At 35.5% G+C, this 20,630-nt stretch overlaps 1 protein-coding gene across 1 annotated transcript in view; it reads left to right on the top strand.

Annotated features, from left to right (window-relative positions):
- Positions 1 to 20,630, top strand: part of EYS (eyes shut homolog) — an 875,293-nt gene that overhangs the window by 134,406 nt on the left and 720,257 nt on the right. The window contains exon 11 of the mRNA XM_074581469.1: positions 592 to 696. Coding sequence (XP_074437570.1) covers positions 592 to 696 — 105 coding nt within the window. The remainder of the gene's footprint in view (positions 1 to 591; positions 697 to 20,630) is intronic.

Here is a 20,630-nt window from a genome sequence, read left to right on the forward strand (position 1 = left end):
TTTCATTCCATCTCATCTGCATTTTGCTTCATTAAATATTCTTCAGTGAATGATCGTCCTCCTCCTTTGTATTACATGGAGAAAAAGGTACATTCAGTTATCATAGTACCGACAACTTTCTGTAGAACATAGGCTCAACTCTACTGTTACACATAACTGTCTGTAAATTAGTGTTGGCCTGCTTTTCATATGCAATGTTATTCTGCCATTCTTTTTCAAAGGAGACAGTGAGTGAAATGAAAGAAAATGATTGACACAACTGAACAAAAATTGCCTGAATATAGTAATTTTGTATAACGGAAAAAAGCTCTGGGATTATGTATGCCCTCAGCAGGAAAGCTTTCTATTTTTCTGATTGTCATGCTTCCAACATTGCCTGTCAAAATGGACTGTCTTGTAACCAATGAAGCAGAAAAATTCATGACACACAGGATGTCTATCAGTATCCCTGCGTACTCAGTAAGCACACCTTGGCCAGTGGGGTCAGCATTTCGACTGTGACAATCTCATAGTCCTTCTTCATTACAAACATGTCTCTATGATTTGAACATGTCAGCACATTTGTATTTTTATTTTAATCTAAAATTTCAGGAGAAACGTGTTCTGGTCGCATGAATGAGTGTCTAGACAGACCCTGTTGGAACGGAGGAACCTGTGAAGAGGACATAAATGGCTTCAAATGCAATTGTCCCTTTGGTAAGCATTTATTGGGTTTATGTGATTGTTAGTTTGGCATTTATTGGTGTTATACGATTGTTAGTTCATACAATTGTTAGTTTGGCATAGTGTGTGAGTTCTACATTTGTTACTCGGGTGATATAAAGTCACCCAAGCAACTAACCCGAGTAAATATGTTGAAGATTTTGCTTTGCTAATTATATATACACTGTATAATTTGGGATTTTGCATGTTATTTTGACTAAAAAAACATAGAAAAAGTTGGGTTAGAAATTCCTGATCATAGAAATTCTTTAACCAGGATCAGCAGTTTTTTTCCAATTTTTATAATCATTGTGGACAGAGGGGGGCCATTGTGGGGGTAGAGATTTAGCAACTGGTAACTTCATTCATAAATGTGGATAAGAAATTACTGATAAATTCTAAACAGCTTTTTGGGGTTTGGCACGTATATTTATAAGCTCAGGTCAGAAAAACTAATTTTATACAATCATGGTCTAAGAAGGCTTACAGAACTGGGGTATTTAGAAGAAAAACTGATAGTGATCAATAAACCCTGGAAATGTCAGAGTACTGAAACAAAAGTCTCCAACCATCCCTCTCAAGAAAAGCAACTGATTTTAAGAGGACTTCAATTTGCTTAATATCAAGAGATCTTTAAATGCTTTAATGGTGGTATCCTGCTGAGTTGGAAACTGAAGACAACACCGAGTTATATCTTTGAAGGTAAGATGATACTTTCATGTTTGTTGCTTCATTGGGACAAATGTAGGCATGTGCTCAAGTGATTTAATGAGTAAAGGCTGTAGCTAAATATTAACACAATCATTACCTCCTTTGTTCTGAGAAGGAGATTCTCGCATTCAGTGCTCTGCTTTGCTATCCCGTTTTAACTCTCATCGGTGTTTGCTAACACTCACATACAGTGGATATGAGGCAGAAACATCCTGCACCTCCTTCCACAGATCTGAAGGGAGATCTCTTTGACACACAGAATGTGTGTCAGTGATAGGGAAGAAAATTGTTGTGATGTTGTCTTAGTAGGTCGTTGTGCCTCTTTCTTTAAAGAAAAGTCAGTCACTCTGCAAACAGGCCTTATCCACTTAATTTTTATTATCATTCTTAGTGTGTGTGTGCATGTACAGTTTGAGTGTCTGTAACTATTCATTCCTTTGTGTTGTGCCTCTGAGGTTAATCTAGGTATTCACCTGGAACAATGGGGTTTATGCAATGGATACATATACACTAGAAACTGAGTTTTGTTCTATTGAATCTACTAAAATGCTGTGCATAGCAGTGATTCTTCATCATCATCAGTCAAAGGAACAAGTAACTCACAGTCAACCAGAAGTTACCTGTAGAAATGATCAGCTATTTTTGAAAAGAGTTAAGATATTTTGAGTTACTATGTGCAGCTACTTTATTAATATAATGGCAAGCTGAATTAGAGAGGGGGAGAATTGTGTAGTGGTATGCATACGTAACAATGAGCTGAAAAGAGAATTTTAGTCTAAATGTGATGCAGATTCCCTTTGTGCCCTTGGGTAAATTAATGAATATCTCAGTTCATATTCTCCAGCTGAAGGTGTAGATAAACAAGTGTAACCATCTCACAAAGATATTAAAATGATTAAATAGATGATGTCTGTAAATTGCCTGAAAAAAAAAGTTGCTACATTACTGGATATTTTTACTGCTACCTTGGTTCTAACTAGAGTATCACTTCAAAAGCTAAGGCAGCTAACTCAAGCTAATCCTGAAGTGAAAAATGACAATTTATGCCTCCATACTTTCATTGACAACCAGTGTCATATTGGATTTCTGAAAAAAAAATAATAAAAAAATAGATTTTGCTTATCAGAGGATCTGTAGTTGCTGGCTTTTAGCAAGTAAGTAACAGCAAATAAATAAATAATAAAACCATTGAATAAATCACATCTATTCAGTTACAAAATACAAAGGAGCACAAAGAATTTGGATATGCCCTAATGATCCAGTTCTTGTAAATGAAGGTATTTGTATCTGCGTCTGACTAGACCACCAATAGCTTATTTTTCACTGACTGTTTTTCTTTGGAAAACATTTTTATTCATTAGGTAGGTGGCTGTTATCTTTCCACTTTTCTGCTTTGCCTGCTGTTGTCTGAAACAGTCTCTGGCTGCGTCTTATATTTAGGTGCATGGTGATGTTTTTCCCAAATTAGACCTTTCAATATTATCAAATTTGCTACAAATAACGAACATAAAGAGCTTTCCTCTATATGCAGTGGTGGTTCTATTTCTATTTTTATTTAAATTTTTATTTTATGAGGAATTGTAACTCTGTTTTCCTAGATACAGCTTCTGGGCAAGAAATATGTCAGCAGCATGTCTGCCATGTCAAAAGTGAGCAGCACTATTTTTTAGCTTTGACTAAAACATTTAAAGGTGATCATAGGTAGGAGTTATATGCATTAAAATTTAACGAGATTTTTCCTTCAAATTATGCTGTAACAGTAATGCCATATATATGGGGATATGAGAGCAGAAGTTATCTTCATGTACAATTTAGTAGGAAAAGGATTAATTTCCTTTTAGTTTTTTCCTTCAGAAACTCTTGATGCTAAGCTAAAATAAATCTGGAAGGACTCCTGAAGAGTTTTGTATGCACAGTGGGTGAAGATAGCTTAATGAATGATCTTGGCATGGCTTAATAGTGAAGAGACGCTGCGCGAATAGTAAAGCTATACGTTTTGAAAGGAAAGAGTGTTTTGTGTCTTCTTTTCTCTTATACAGTGTCTTTATGCAAAGTGGATGTCATAGTAGGAATTTTCAATATTCAGATATCTATTTTTTCAAAAGCTCATGTGGTTACGCATGATATATAATGTTGTGTCTGGAAATGTGTGACTGCCCCAGTGAGAATGTGAACATGATCGATGAAAGCCTGGATTCTTCACTGTTACTGTGTGGTGCAGACATTAGGTCGGATCTGAAAAAAATCAGGCTAATTAGCCTGATTAACAAGCAAGGTTTATTAACCCGACAAAAAAGCTATGCTAAATAGTTACACTGCTTCTGATATTGAAGTAAGCTCTTTCAGATACTGCATCTTTATAAAGTACTATATTTAAGAAGTGCAGAGCTACTAACATATTGCCGTTGGCTGGAGTTAAGAGAATTCCATTGTCAGAGAAGATTTATAGACTGATCAAACTGCTTTTGATTGAGACTTGTGGTCTTCCATTTTTATTTTATTTAAAGAAGAGTTTGACGTGGGAAATGCATGTAGAATGAGCAATGGGACCTCTGCATTACCAGGGCAGTCCTCCAACAGACCTAGCTCCAGTCTGCCACATTTATGTCTGTATGAACTTTCCAAGACAGTCTCTATTTTTAGAAATTGTCATAAACGCAACTGTGAAGACCTCAGTATTTTCTCCACTGAAAAATACAAAGTTGTTGGGGTTTTTTTCCATCAACAATAGTCACTGTGTTAATAGAAACCAAGGCACAATAACGTTACACACTTCTGTAATCAGTATATAGAAAATACTGAACACACACTGTTGGGTGCAACCACAATGAGAATTTTCTTACAATAGTGATATTCTTCAGTGTATTAAATATATTTATACTATGTTTCAAAAGACAGAAGCATTTTAATTTAGTGCAGAACCTGCACTTTTGTGTAAGAGTGTAGATATTTATTTCATTTTGAGAAAAATTTGAAAACTTTATTTAAAAATAGATGCATTAAAGATTTTACTAAGCATGTGAAATGTTTCCTATTTTTTGAATATGATACTGCTATCTCCTTTAATTACTCTATAAAATATTAGTGAAAAAAACTTATTTACATCAGTCATAAAAATAAGAAATGTTGATGCAATGCAAAATTGCAAGCATTTTCTTCATTTCTTTCACTACTAAATAAAGCATAAATCAATAGGAAACTTCAGTAGGAACTTCCCAAAATAAAATCTAATTGCTGGAATATTTGTGCTATATATGATCATTAAACAACAGTGAATAATGCCAGAATAATTTTTATTTATCTAAAACAAAATAATTATTTTTTTTAATAGTCTTAGAATAGTAAGATACGCATCACAAAAATACATCTGTGGAAAATAGTTTATCACATAAAAATATTTAAGTAAATAAGATACATTGATTGATTTAAAGCATTACAGTAATGAATAACTTAATATTGTTAAAATATTTTTCCTATTTTTAGAGATCAAATTCTGCCCTCTTTATAACAAAGATTTCCTGTTACTGAAATTCAAAAGTTTCACTATTTTTACTGAATTCTTACTTTATCAATTCACATTTCATATCTCATATATGCAAAAAAAATTCTCTCTAAAATATGAGTAGGTATGTTTTGTCTACCTAAATGTCAGGAAACTAGGTTACCTCTGAAAATTTTGCTACTGTTAGCTGAACCTCAGTATAAATCCTTCTAGCTTGGATTCACTGATGCACTAAAAAGTTCCACAGTTTTAACAGTAACACAAATATCAAAGTACTGCTTTGATTCATTGGCAGTTCATTTAGTACATCTTTTTTCAAATCATGTTTTGACCCTCATATAAAAATATAAAATCATATTTATCCCCAATACTTTCTCAAAAAAATAAAAAATCTTTGAAAAAATTCACAAAGTTTTTCAAAAGATAAATATTTATAAGGAAGGACATGTGTTCTCTTCAGCTATAGAAATTCAACCTCAACCTTTAAATGTAAGAAATAATAAGTTCCAACTAAGAGAAAAATTAGCATATCAGTCTTCATACTTGTTCTGTTTCAGTTCAAATCAGGCAAACTTGTAAGTCTGCGCATGTAAACATAAATGAGTAAAGTATGATAAACACCCTTAGTGATACATTTTAGCTATTTATAATGTCAAAACAACAAGTATTAGTAACTTGAAATTTCTAGTAAGGAATCCATAGTGTTGTATTATATGAAATCAAGTCATTGTTTTCCAGGGAGTATCCTATAAACACATTCAATATATTCGTAGAAGAAGAACCTTGGGGGTATGTAAGAACAATTTTAAAAGTGAAGAAAAGACATTTCAAAAAATGTATGCCTTTTTGAATATGTATGTCCATATTTCTCTATCTTCAAAGTACGTTTAGAGCTGTAATAACACAAAATTTAAAAAATAAAAATGTCATGGTGTAGACATTCCTAGTCCAAGACCTTCGATAATTTGCAATTAATATTTACATACTTTTAAAGTAGGGTGTTGTTGGAATAAATGCACAATGACCACAGACTGATGAAATATTTAAATATAATGGATAAGAAGTCAATACTGAGTAATAGAGAAGTGCATAAAAACTTGAAAAGTACTCTTACTTCTGGAAAACTTCAAATTTGGGAAGAGTATGATGGATTCCTTTTTCAACCACCCGTCTAGTGGTCTACATACAACTGACTTGGTAGGGTTAAACAAGACAGCAAACTCTTCTTTTATTGCAGAAAGAAAACCCACATTTCAGAAACTAAGAGAACACCAGTAAGGAAATCCTTCATCTATAAAAGGTGAAAGAAAGGATGGCCTAGGTCTAAAGCAATGAACTTTGATTTAGGAAATCTGTTGCAAGTTCTACATTACTCCAGAGTGAATTTTTACACAATATATTTAATACCACAAGTTAGTCAAAGAATTGGTTCTGCTAATATGAACTGTAGCATGATGCTGGTGGCAGAAAGTTTTGAGCTGAGGTTTCTGATCACTGGCTTGTGCTTATCCAAATCTAAAGTCTAACGTTAACCTTCATCTGGCTCCTTGGTGCCAGTTAAGGTGTGCTGTCTCTCTCTAGTCAGCTACCCAGATCTACCCCAAATGCTTCTGTATCCTACACAGTCAGTTAAAATGACCAAAAAGATTATCTTTTTTAGTTTTAGTTTTCAAACTTACATATGCTTGAGAAGCAGGATTACTCTTCCTTGTTAAGAAATCAGAAGAGCTATATGTATTTAGCAAATCTGAAATATGCATGTTTAACTCGTGTATGCAAATTTTATGAAAATACATCTTATGCTTTATTAGTTACTGTCAGGTAGTTCATTGTCTTAATATGTTGTCAATTTTAACACTAAAACTATTATTCTCATATGGCAAATCTCCTTTCAGCAGCTTTAAAAATAATTAATTAAAATTCTCTATGTTACAGCTGAGATATCTTAGAAATTATTCCAGTACTCCATGCTGCTGTTGATAAGATACTGTCACTAAATAGGATGAAAAGAGGTCATTTAATACAGATCATTAATTCACATAAATATATCCCAACATTGCTGGAAACCTGACATAACTAGAGCCTTAACTTCTAAAAATACATAACTAGAGAAAACTCTTGCCTTTCAACAATTTGGGTTTGATTGTTATCAGATTTATTTTTGCATTTCTTTTTAATTTCCTTGTAATAGAACCTATTTTTGTATCACAACATAAGAACCCCATCCATCAAAAGTTACAGGTTACTTTAAGTAATGGAGTCTTGTAGGACTCTGCTTTTGTGAGAGTACAAATTTTTTTGCATCTCAAGATAAGGAATAGGACAAAGAGAAATACAACAATTCCATAAAATGGAATTGGACAATGTCTTTAGATATTTTATGACGTTACGTAGTTCCTTTTCTCTCTGTATAGAAAACATCCATGGCTTTCAGGTGAAGGCCATCACCATCTTTTGAAAGTGTTTAGCAGAAGGTAATTCTATAATGATATAGCTTGGGTCACTGGTTACTCCTAGTATGGCTTTTCGTATGACGTTCTGATGACCTTATACAGGAGATTGTACAAGCATTATATTTGAACGTTAACATTCTAGATAATGGTATTCCCATTTACCTGATGAACAGTATTGGTCGATTATGGCATATGTTTATCAACAGTGAATTTCTTCAAGGCAATTTTTTTTTTATAATGCTAACACTGCATCCTTTTATAGGGCTTTCTTTTCAGGGGCATAGAATATACCATCTGAACACCATCTGTCTATCTATATAGCTTTATCTAAATATGTATATCTTTCTAAAAGGTGTATATTTCTACATCTATACCTTTCTAAAAGAGTAGCTTCTGGAAAAGTGATCTCTGCCTCCCAGTCGATACATGGACCATTGTGGACAGACTGGATGACATCGGCACTGCATGATCAGCATCTCCAGGCACATGAGTTTCTTGTGCACAGGCAAATTTACAGTCTTCATGGAGGAAGAACTTATCATTAGACGTACACCAAAAAATCTAACACATAAAAATTGAAGCACACCAAATTTGCTAGCCATGTTTTAGTTATCTAGGACAGAACAGTTTAGAGGATTTGGTTGTGCAAAGTGTATTGGGTGCCCACTGCAAGGCGCTGGCGGGGGGGCTGTGGGGCAGCCTCTGTGAGGAGAAGCCGGGGCTGCCCCGTGCTGGACACAGCTGGTTCCAGCCGGTTCCAGCTGGTTCCAACAAACCCACCACAGGTCATGGCTGAGCCCCGCAGCCACAGTGGTGGCACCTCAGGGAAAACATGTTTAATAAAGGGTAAAACACTGCACAGAAGTTTGTGAGAGAGAGCAGTGCAGAAAAAATATTTGAGAAACAGTCCTGGAGGCACCGAGGTCAGAGAAGAAGGAGGGGGAGGAGGTGCTCCAGGTACCAGAGCAGAGCTTCCCCTGCAACCCCATGGAGAAGACCATGGATGAGCCAAGTTGTCCCTCTGCAGCCCATGGAGGGGCGCAGTGGAGCAGATACCCACACTGCAGCCTGTGGAGGACCCCACACCAGAGCAGGTGGATGTGCCCTGAAGGCAGCTGCAGCCTGTGGAGAGCCCATGCTGGAGCAGGCTCCTGACAGGATCTGGGACATGTGGAGATGAAGATCATGCAGGTGTAGTATTTTACTGAAGGACTGTATCCCTGGAGAGGACCCATGCTGGAGCAGGTTTATCATGAAGGACTGCAGCCTGTGGGAAAGACCCACACCAGAGCAGCGGGAGTGTGAGAGGGAAGGAGCAGCAGAATGTAGCTGTTATGGACTGACCACAGTCCCCCATTTCCCATTCCCCTGTGCTATTTGGTGGGAGGAGGCAGATGAGTCAGGAATAAAAGAATGAAGTTGAGACTGGGAAAAAGAGGGGCAAGAGAGGTTAGGTGGAATACGGTTTAGGTTTTGTCTTTGTTTTGCACCATCCTACTCTATTTTTAATGGGCAATAAAACTAATTTTCTCCAAGTTGTCTGTTTTGCCCATGATGCTCACTGGTAGGTGATCTCCCTGTCTTTATCTCAACCCACAAGATTTTTTCATCTTATTTTCTCCCCCTGTCATGTTGAGGAGGGTGAGTGAGAAAGAAGCTGGGGAGGGGTCTGGCAACCTTCCAAGGTGATCCCACCACACAGTCACAAGCACCAGTCTTGGGGATTAACATATTTAATAAAAAGAAAAGTAAAAACAGCAGGAACCTTTGGTATTTTAACCTTGCCAAGTATGTCTTGCATCTAAGGACAAAGTTTGCAGCAAGAAAGTTCTAGAATATTTAAATCCAGGTTAGCTAGTTATATAATGAACATGAGGAATTCTGCTTAAGATTCTTGAAATATGGTGAAAGCACCATAACAATAGGCCCTATAAACAGGGTGGAAGGCCTTAGGCAAACATTCTGCTCAGTACTTTGACGAGGCAAGTGCTGCACCTATGGCAGATATGCCTGAAAGATGGCACTGGAAAAATAAGGAATTTTGAAGAGTTTGAAATCTGTGTTCCAACACAGCAAGTCAGAGCACAAATCCTCCACACACAGATCTGGGACCCACACACTGACCCACACATCACCCCACAGGACCCACACATCACACACATATGATTAACAATTGCATTGTTAAATCATACCTTCTGGAAAGATGTTTTCTATAGGAAGAAACTCCTGCCGCTTTCACTGGAGCATAGAAAACCTCCAGCCAGAACTAAAAGTACTAAGGAAAACATGATAGGCACTAGCAGTGTGTCTCTTCCCATCACTCACTATCCCCATGCGATCTTTTTCATCAGAAACATAAGGACTGATCAGTATTGATAAATTTGTGTTCTGAATTCAGTGTAATAAAAGCACAACATTGATGATATATACGCAACTAGTATATGATATTGAATTTAATATGTGATATTGGCTCAATACAGAGTGAATGTAATTCTTCACATGGTCTGCCGAGAAAACTGAAGGGCAGATAACTGAGGAGGAAGCCCTAAAAGACCTTATTTGAACCTACATTGTGCTCCAAGGTTTGTTAAGACTAATGTGTCAACAAAACATTTTATCTATTGGTGAATCAGCATTTTTAGCAGTAAAGCATGTTAGATCTGTTCTTGTTCCAAAAAATAACATGCACGCTTTCAAAACCCGTGGATTCATTGCCTGTATATTTTACTGCCCTGTAGTTTCATTGTACATTCTGCTTCTTTTATGTGGCTCAGTCTTCAGATTGTTTTTATTTGTCCCTCATGTTTTTTGTCATTTTGACAATTTATATTGCTCATTGAAACACTACTAATTTATTTTTTTTGCTTTTAAGTTTGTTTTATATTCATTCCTTCAGGTTGTTTTCTGACGATGTGCCACTTGTTGCCCTTTCCATTCTTCTCCAGATGGTATTTAACACTTCCTTTTTTTGATGATAATTAATATTTAGAAACTCTTATTTGTCGCAGGTATGCCCATACAGATTATTTAAACTTCTGATTCTTGCAGGCAGGCTAGTTAACAAGCCTTTTTTTTTCACTTTGTCAGCTAAGTATCTGTGTTCCTTTTCTGATTAACATGGTACTCATATTGTTTACTTGTCTTTTCTGTTTTTTACTTTTATAGATGACCTCTGGTAGTTATCTTTCGAGTTCACATGTTACATTCATGTAGTATAATAGTTCAGCATTTCAGATTTTGGGGGACTCTATCTTCCTTTAGTTTACTCTAGGTAAATCATTGTCTATAATGCCATGATAGCCTTTTATGGAGGGGGTGACTAACTTTTACTCACCTTTCTCTTTTAATCTTCCAGCTAGGTGAGTGTAGGAGTAAAATGGAAGATTTCATTTTTGTATGTTTCAGTATAGATGAATATGACATTAGTCATTGCCTTACATCTGAAAAGTTCTTAATGTAGCATCTTGTTTTGAGAAAAATAAAGTCATGAATGACTTAGAATCATAGAATCACAGAATCATAGAACGTGTTGGGTTGGAAGGGACCTTTAAGGGTCATCCAGTCTAACCCCAAAGGAAGATTAATTTATTCAAATAACTTGAGGAAGAATAATTTTTTAAAATAACATGAAGACAAAGCAGTAGCTACATAAAATTGTAGCAACAAAAAGATTTCTAACCTGGCTGTTTCCATGACAACCTCCCTTCTCAGAGTTTCAAAAATCATTTCTGTATTACTCCTTTGCTACTCATTGCTTTCATTGTACATTATTTAAATGGATAGATATTTCTATTTTATCCATGTAAAAAAGTCAGGTGAAATACACGATAGAAAATATTTCTTTATTTGTATTATAATAGTGTCCGTGATGCCTGATTTATATTAGGGACAATTATACAATGTGCTTTATGTATGTGTTTTCATTTTACAGTAGCATAGGGATTAATCCAATCCAGAAAGTTCAACAGGATTTGTTTGTTTGTTTTTTAAGTGCAATCATTATTGCTGTGAAAAACATAGGAAATGGTTGGATATATTAAGTATTGCTTTCCCTATTTTGTAATTATAGAGGCAACATGAATACAGGTGGGATGAACATTTTGCTAGAGGTACCAATCTGTTGTACCAGAGCTTAAACTGAGAGAGTTTAGATTTAGAAAACTTACCTTTAGATGGCTGAAGGTAGATGAGATGAATTCCAGATGAAGTGATTTTCTCTGTGACTACGGACACTGCAGTTAAAGTGGACAGAGGCCTCCTTAGCCTTAGTCTAATGCCTTTCTTCCATCTTTACAACTGAATTTTGGGAATGGGAGTGTTTTCTGATTCACAGAGTTTTCTTCTCTGTTATTTTCATTATACACTTAAGGTTCCAAAAAGTGTTCATCTACTTTAATAAAGTACAATTTTTTGCTTTAATCCACTGACAGGATCTGAAAAGGACAAGTCGAAAATGTGTATGTATTATAACTAAATATGAATCATTGAAGAAATAACATGAGGGGAGTTATGTGCAGCAGGACGATAAGGGCAGAATTGCAGTCCATATATGACAGTGAAAATAAGCTGTAATAAGGCACCATTAAAAAGTTCAATAAAATGAAACCTCACAAAAGCTACCATGCAATTTTATTAAGTTCAAGATAATTGGCAGTCCTTTTTCAAGAATAACTCAGGACTGAAATTGTAAAACTACTGCCTGAATTGTTTAAGTACAGTGACGATTTTTGAGGCAAACTGCACGCTATCTGTATATGTTATGCTTCCCACAGTTGAAAATAAGAAATTAAACTAATTAATAGAATGGTATAGCTGCAGACAAATTACAGTCTAGACTGCCCACATTATTCATCCATTGTTGCATCCAGACTTAATAGGCAGTCCTCAAACTTAGGTAGTCAGGCCAAACACAACCCCAAAGGCAGTTCATTTTAATGACAATAAAACAATGCTGATGTAATTAGCAATAAAATAAAGGCTAGCAGTGATCAATTTGGCATAGCTGTTTCTTAAGAAAAGAGCACCTACACAACTCACTGGGGATTACTACAGCATTATGCACCCAAACTAGGGCAGGTCTACCCATGCTACTGGTTATGATCAACTTTAATGATTATCTGCATGATTAAATCGGGATCCCTTTACACGGTTAATTGATTTTTTCACAAAAGATTTCACTTCAATTTGAGAAATAGTTACATCAACTGCCCCACATTGTGTATTTTCTTAAATAGTCAGTACACCTTAGACAACCTGTTCATCTGTGCACCGTCTACCTGAGTATATGTTATTTTGGTTGCAGATTGACTTTTTTAAAGACATAGCATCCTATGGATGGTTTTCCTAAATAAGGCTCAATATAGCTTTAAAACATTCTTGATCACACGTATAGTTTGAGTTAGGGGTTTGTAGATTTCTTACAATCCCTAGAAATTCAAGTTACATATCAAAAATAAAAACGTATAAGCACAAACTCATTTTTACAATATACATCTAATATCTCTCTAATTACTTGTTATTAATATCCATTTATGACTGTTAATGTAAGCAATCAAACCTGCTTATGGAAATTTATTTGTTTTCACAAACAAAACCATAGGTTGATGAAAAAGGTCTGTATGTACTTTCTCGGGGAAATATTTAAACAGAAAGCACACTGACTTTTATCTTGTCTATAGGCAATTAATTTTTTTAATTGGAAGCAACTTTATGAAACGTTTCTTTCACTAAATTCTACATAAACTTATTTACTTACCCTGTCCATAGTTTTATTCTGTCTTCCTTGCTATTTTTAATTGAATCAAAAATATGTTTTCATGGATGATAAACAATGCTGTAGTTCACATAATCACTTTGCAACATTTCTATGCCTTCTTTTATTACAACATTTCTACTCCTGTATAAGAATGCAGCCCTGACACATTTTCTGACTGTCTGTGACTTGAAATTGGTAACATGGCTGGGAAAAATATTTCATATCCTCACAGACTGACTTTGAATGGCAAATTTACCATTGTTGGACACTGTCACATGATGAAAAATTAATCTGTTGCAGTTAGCAGTGCAGACGATCTGTTTGGACTTCTAGTCTGTCATCATAACTAGGCATGGTTATTCTTTCCAGCCTATTTTGGATAAACTGTGGTTAGGTAGGAAATTGGCTATCTGGTTATTCTTTCTACTCGCCAGGCAGGAATCCAGCTCACAACCCATCTGCAAGTAGTCCCTGAGAGGACTCAGCAGCTTGCTTCCTCAAGCTTGTAACTCAGCCTGCGCCAGCTGTGTCAGCTGGACTTGCACAGAATAACAAACCATGCTTCTGACAGATGGATAGGGAGGCTGTACATCAACCAACAAAGAAACAGAGCACAGTACAGATTGCTTATAATCCCAAGAGAATTATTCAGTTTTGATAACTGAGATTTAGTTAAAAAGTGCTGTTCTTTGGATTTCTTAGTCCAATTAAAGTTTATTTTTTCAAGCAAGTCCATTTAACTTCTTTCTCATGGAATTAACTTCTCCGTCACCCAAAACAAACCTTTACATTGTTTTTTTATCTGTGTTGGTTTTGGCTGGGATGGAGGTAATGTTCTTCATAGCACCTCATATGATGCATTGTTTTGGATTTTTGACCAAAACAGCGTTGATAACACACCTGTGTTTTAGTTATTGCTGAGCAGTGCTTGCAAGTGCTTGCACAGCATCAAGGCCTTTTCTGTTTCTCACACTGCCCTGCCGGTGAGTAGGCTGGGGGTGTTCAAGAAGCTGGGAGGGGACACAGCCAGGACAGCTGACCCCAACTGACCAAAGGGATCTCCCATGCTCAGCAATAAAAGCTGTAGGGAAGAAGGAGGAAGCGGGGGGGCATTTGGAGTTATGGCATTTGTCTTCCCAAGTAACTGTTAAATGTGATGAACTCCTGCTTTTCTGGAGACGGCTGAACACCTGCCTGCCGATGGGAAGTAGTGAACGAGTTCCTTGCTTTGCTTTACTTGCATGCGCAGCTTTGCTTTACCTATTAAACTGTGTTTATCTCAACCCATGAGTTTTTCTGGCTTTTGCCCTTCTGATGCTCTCCCTCTGTCGGGGACGCAGAGAGTGGCTGTGCGGGGCTTAGCTGCCCACTGGGGTTAACATATCTTTTCCTCCGTGTTTTCCTTCCTTAAAATGGGATGCAATGGTATACTAAAGATTGCTAAAAGCATTAATGTATTATCATTGATCAATGTATATTTTAGTTAAACAGATTTGTTACATATTCTTGTATGCTTTGAGATAAAATTGCTCAGCTGTTGCCTACCTCCAATAGCACAACAAATAGTTAATCCCACCAGTCATTTCCATTCTTCAGGAATGTATGTGGGAAATTACCAGTGACTAATTCTTTCTTTCACCCACCTATGTCTTTCTAGTTCCCCTTTTTTACTTCAAATATTCAATCTTTCCACACAAATTATCTCCTCAAGTCTTTGTATCAACAGTTTTTCTAGTGCCAAGGTACATGCAATAGAATGGCATGTTTGGGTGTGATACTACATGAGCTGTACAGAATGACAACTGTCTTCATCCTCCATAACTTGTTACCTTTTCTGGATTGTATTGACCATTCTTCTGTCATATTACACTGCAAACTCATATCTAATTTGCCACCCATGGTCACCCACAGTCTCCACTGAGGGTGTTTCTTGAAGTTTCTCCTGTTTGCAAGATTTTGTATTCGTTTCGTTCCTGTGGACCACAGCTGTAGTACACAGACTCTAAGTACTCGCCGGAGTGAAAGGAGGATTACCTTCATCCGGCGCTTCTAATCTTTTGGTGTGTGTTTTTTTTCCTCCTAATTCTCATTACCAAAACAGTTTCTTTCTAGGATCTACAGTCATGTTACAAAAAAAATATGCATAAATTCATGTACAACCCTTTATCTACCAAGAATAAAAGGAGATGGGATTTTGTGGGGAGGCGGGACCGGTGGAGCCGGGGGCGAGCTTTCTGTGGCCGTTTAAAATCTGTGAACTTCATCCTGAGAGCTTAGTTCTTTACACACAAACATTACTTGAGTCACCCAGGAACTGAAGGTGTCTTCCTGAAAATAAAATTCTCTTCTGGTCTCTTTAATTAGATAGTGCATTCCTAGTTAGTGCTAGGATTTATTTATCTTGGCAAAATTCTTGCTGTAACTGGCACATTATTTGGGGAAGGTATTATTTATAAAATCTTAAACACTTGTCCTTATTGTATATTATAACTTTTAGAATTCTCCATTAGTGGAGGCTTAAGTCTTCAAAGTACATAATTTTTTTTCTCATTCTTATGGTTATGTTATACTTTGTTTCATTCCAAGAGATTTTCAATTCCTTCTTCAAAACCATCCTAATCCTTTGCCATTGACTACTTAGTTATCTTAGTCTGCCACATGCATTAGTCAGCTGTTAGCAAAAGCAGTTCTTGTATTTCAGAAATTCTTCTTTGTGGGAAAAGGAAAAGGCATGCTTAGATTTCACAACCAATTTCCTTTGGCTCATATATAGCCCAATCAAAAAATAAATCGCAAACAAAAGACTTGCTTATTCCTTCCTCCCTCCTTTCCACTCTGGGTCAAAACTTTTACATTACATTATCTCCATTCTTCAATCCATGACTCTAGTCAAAGGATTAAAGAAGTGACTTGATGAGGACTGACGCAGAAGTTTAATCCTTCATGCTGAAACTTCCACCAAAAATTTAGCCATCCAACACTTTTGACCCAGTCCTGCAATTTCTAGCTCTATGTTAAGTATGGGAAGAAAGACACTTTCCAGCAACTAGTTTGACTCTTTCACCTGGGACAGACAGATTCAGGAGTCCAATCTATATATTCACAACACACCTTTAAATCTTATCTTGCCAATGGAAAAAAATTAAAACTTTTAGGACTCATTTCACTTAACGTTTTAAATTTATACCAAGTGATGATTCACAACCCAGAAATGCTTTATTTTTTCATCATTGATATAAAAGTCCTTAGGAAGACTAGATCAGCTGTATGATGTAAATCTACATTGTAAATATTTACAGTTAGTAACACAAATCCCATTCTTGGTTGTTAATTATCCATATTTTGTTCTTCTATTTCACATCTCTGAGTTAGTTGTCCTTTTTTTTTTTTTTTAAGAACACATGTTGGAAAGATATATTTACGAAATAGCTTTCTTTTCCCACCCTTTTTGCTTGGAATTAAACAGCATATGTAAGATAGAGAAGCACGGGACAGATAACATCCTGTACCACTGAGACCTGAAAGACTGATAGCAGTATTTGCATATTTGGGTATTATGACTTCCTTATCATAGACTTTAGTTTTTTTACATTTAAGATAACATGCCTAATTTTAGCCACATGAAGGCTAAAATCCCTCATGAATTATCCGCTCTTTTAAAAGTGGAGAGCTAAAGGTAAAGCTTTTTAGAAGCATCAGAACTCAACTTTCACTTTCATGGACCATATACAAATAGCACTTTTAGACTTGCAACTTTTTGGAATTTGAAATTAGTCAGTGAATTTAATGGGCTTCTTTAATGCATACATGCAGAAAACACCATTAAATAAAGTTTACTGCATAAAGAACATCATCACATAGTTTGTTTTATAAAGATATCAGGATAAACATAATAAACTATTTAAATGGTTAAAATATTATTTCTGAGTCTCCATTTTCTAATTTTTATTGTCTGAAAAAATTATAACAAAGCTAGAACTTTTTAACAAGTTAAAAAGAACAGATTTTTCTATACATTCTAGTATACGAAATACTGTCTTGCTTTGGAAGGAGAAATTAACAGCCAAGACTTTCAAGAAATAATGAGACTTGACATTTCACAAGGAGCTTTATTAGAAAAAAAATCGAATAGTCTTACATTTCAGGAAGATTTATACCTAATACAAAAGATAGGCTATCAGGACATGCATTAAGTTGAATACACTAGCTATCTTGTTGCCTTTTATAAAGGCAGCTGGTTTTCAGGACATCTGAAGGAATATCAGCAAAAAGTGCCAATGTCTATAATGTTGCTGTCATTTATGAAAGCGTATTGATCAGATAATAGCAGTTGCTAGCTGCACATGTGGTGAATCAAATAATTATTTATTCCACTTAATGAAACCCACAGAAATCATTAGTTATACTAAATGTCTTCTAATTATTCATTTTCTATGGAAGAATTAATGTATTTAAAGTCATCAAAAGACCAGTCATTACCAACCAGACTTGATTACTCAGTGAAATGCGCGTGAGGGGCCTCCAGAAGAACAATCCTAAAAGCAGTGGAAGGAATATTCTGTGTTAATTAGGTTTCTTGAGGAATACCTGCTGTCATATTGAAACTTGTACTTAGATTTTTTATTCTTTACATCTAAAATACTATATGGTTTAGCTGATTTTCAAATTAATATGGTAAAAGTCAGAAAGTTCTTACCAGCTTTTCCCTTTTATACTCTGAGACACTTGAAAGCTATTCAAAAGTCTGCTTTTCTCAAAATAATGCTCCAAAAGAATAAACCATAGAAAATAATGAAGATTATCACTATTCTACAATACGTGCTTCCGTCCTCCTTCCTGCCCCTCAAAAATGCCACCAGCCCTAGTAATATTAGAGGGAGGTTGCTTGGTCACAAAAGACCAAGTAGCACAGTAGTGCTCTGAAGCCTTGTTGGTTTTTTTTGTGTTGTGGATAACTGGTTTTATTGCAATACGCATTTACCCGGGAAAAACCATCGAAAAACAGCATTCAACAACTGAGTGTAGCTACAGAAGTGGGATCTTATTAGAAAGACTTCAGAAAGCCAAAGTAAAATCTTGACTCTGTTGAAAAGATATAGATTTTGTTGGTTGTTTACAGTGAATCTTGTATTTTCCAAGGTGAGTATAGCTTTGAAAAAGAGCATACTTTATGAATTGCTAGCTTTGGAAGTACTGGAAAAATATCAGAATGCCACAATGTTGCCTTGGCTGTCAAACTGCATTCAGTTTCTGTATGCCTTTTACCCAAAACCCCAAACTAAAACAAACAAAAAAGTGGAGTTTCCATAGTGCTTTATTTTCTTTATTTCATAAACTACAGTCTCTGATCATATTTCCATGATAAATCATAGCCTTGTAGCTACATCTCAGAAGCTGAAGTCTGGCTGAAAAATTTTGGCTGTTTTGATAAACTGGTTGAAAGTTAAAATTTAAATGCTAGCCCTGACAAAATGACAGAAGTAAATGGGAATCGTGTATTGTAGAAGGGTGAGCAATTGTCGGGACAAACAGTAAAGAACATTTGAGAGAAGAGGTCTGGGAAAAGTGAAGAGAGCGTGAATACTACCTGTAAAGCCTGAGGTGCAGAGGTGACTGAAGTGACGTTGAGTTGGGTCTATAGAGAGCAGAGAGCCGAATCAGGGAATGGATAGGAGAGCGTGCAGTCATCAGCAGACAGAGGTGGCGTAGCTGAAGGATGCTATCACTGGAATCACAGTCAACTGCAAATGGTACAAGAGCCAGGGAATCAATACAATTAACTTTCCTCCTCAGTAACAAAGAAGAGAAGAAATGTGATATTCTGACAATCTCTGGCAACAAATCAGGTGTACACAGCATTATGGAAAATAGCAATTTGTCAAATGCATTGTATTAGTCACACCTGTGGGTGTGACAGCCTAACACAACTTTTATCCCTTTTACTGAGGTCCTTTTCCCCCTTTTTCGCGAGTAATCTTCTCTTTAATTTAAATGTTTTTTGGTTTTTTTTTTTAATTGGGAAATTATTGACATTTAAGAACACACAAAAGTCTTTGTTTAGGACATCTCTAGACACATGCAATATGTTTTGTCACGTAATTAGCTTTATATGTCAAACAAGTTTCTGCCGCTCTATTTTCTTCATTATTATTTTTTAAATTTTTACCTTTTTTAAATCAAAGTAAAAATAACAATTGATTACAAAAGTAGTTTTATAAAGAAATATAAGATTATGAGCCAGATAACGTTGCTGTACTAGAGTTTCTGCACCAAAGGGACGTAATAAGCTCAGTGGATGAGTACACCAACTAGATGCAGGTCAGAAGTTTCCATTTATTAACAGGAAAGATCAACTCACCATATAACATTTAAAATCAGTTGGATTCTATATCATTTGCAGCTTGCAATTGGAACTGTTGCTATTTCTGTAGTCTTGTTGCCCTAGAACACCCTTTCTCATTTCCTTGGAAGGCTCTATCTTGTCATTCAGTTTTACTGGTAAATATACTGGAGGTTGTTTCTTTTTGTCTAAACAGCAGACAGAAGATCCTGATTGTAAAAGCTTTATTGTCATTCAAGTGATTGTTCCTCATATCTATATCAATTCCATATACTTTCTTTGAATAAATATAGCCAATAAACATGACAAACATATTTATAATGAGTTATAATATAGGCGCATGATCTTTGCAAAAATAGAATACCTGAAAATAGAAATACAATGAGGAAAACCATAAAACTCCCCCAAAATTCTAATTTTTTTACATTTTTCACTTTTGTATTTTGGTGCTTATCCTTTAATAAGGACCAGTTTAAAAGAAATTTATTTCCATTCTGCTTCATGGTGTTCTGCACATTAACAGACAAATCAAACTGTTAACTAACCATGATGAAAAAGCTAAAATAACCTAGTGTTCCAGTATTTCTCTACAATTGGGTGCTACATACATTTTTGAAAGGACATTTCATGTATTCGTAATGCTAAAGGCATTCATCAAAATGGATTTTACACTATTACTGTATTTTGTTCTTTTAGTTGAATTTCAATGATTATTTGATCACAATGTGTAATTACCATCCAGTTTAGTAGTCCATCACTCATGAATGATATTGATATTCACGGAATCCAACTGTTATTTGAAAATACGGAAAGTAACCTCAAGATTTGGTTGCCTGGCACATGGATGGGGACGGCAGGATCAATACTCTGAACCTTAATTACTATGTAAGATACCTTTATTCGAATATAATGAATTATATTTCAATGAAATTAAAGATCTTAGGACATATGCATCAGAACAAAGAGCTGAATTCACAAGTAAGATGTGAACATGAAGCAATATAGGAATATACTAAATCCCTATGCAAAACATGGCATGACGTTACTTTAACAACTACATTATAACTAAGTGAATCCTCTCTTTGCTGTCTTTGATTAAACTTTTAAGTTTATACTAACTGCAGTAACCATCCAACTAAGAAAAAATTGTGATCATAGTGTTCAGCC

Source organism: Larus michahellis, chromosome 3 (assembly GCF_964199755.1).
Source record: "Larus michahellis chromosome 3, bLarMic1.1, whole genome shotgun sequence".
NCBI lineage: Eukaryota > Metazoa > Chordata > Aves > Charadriiformes > Laridae > Larus > Larus michahellis.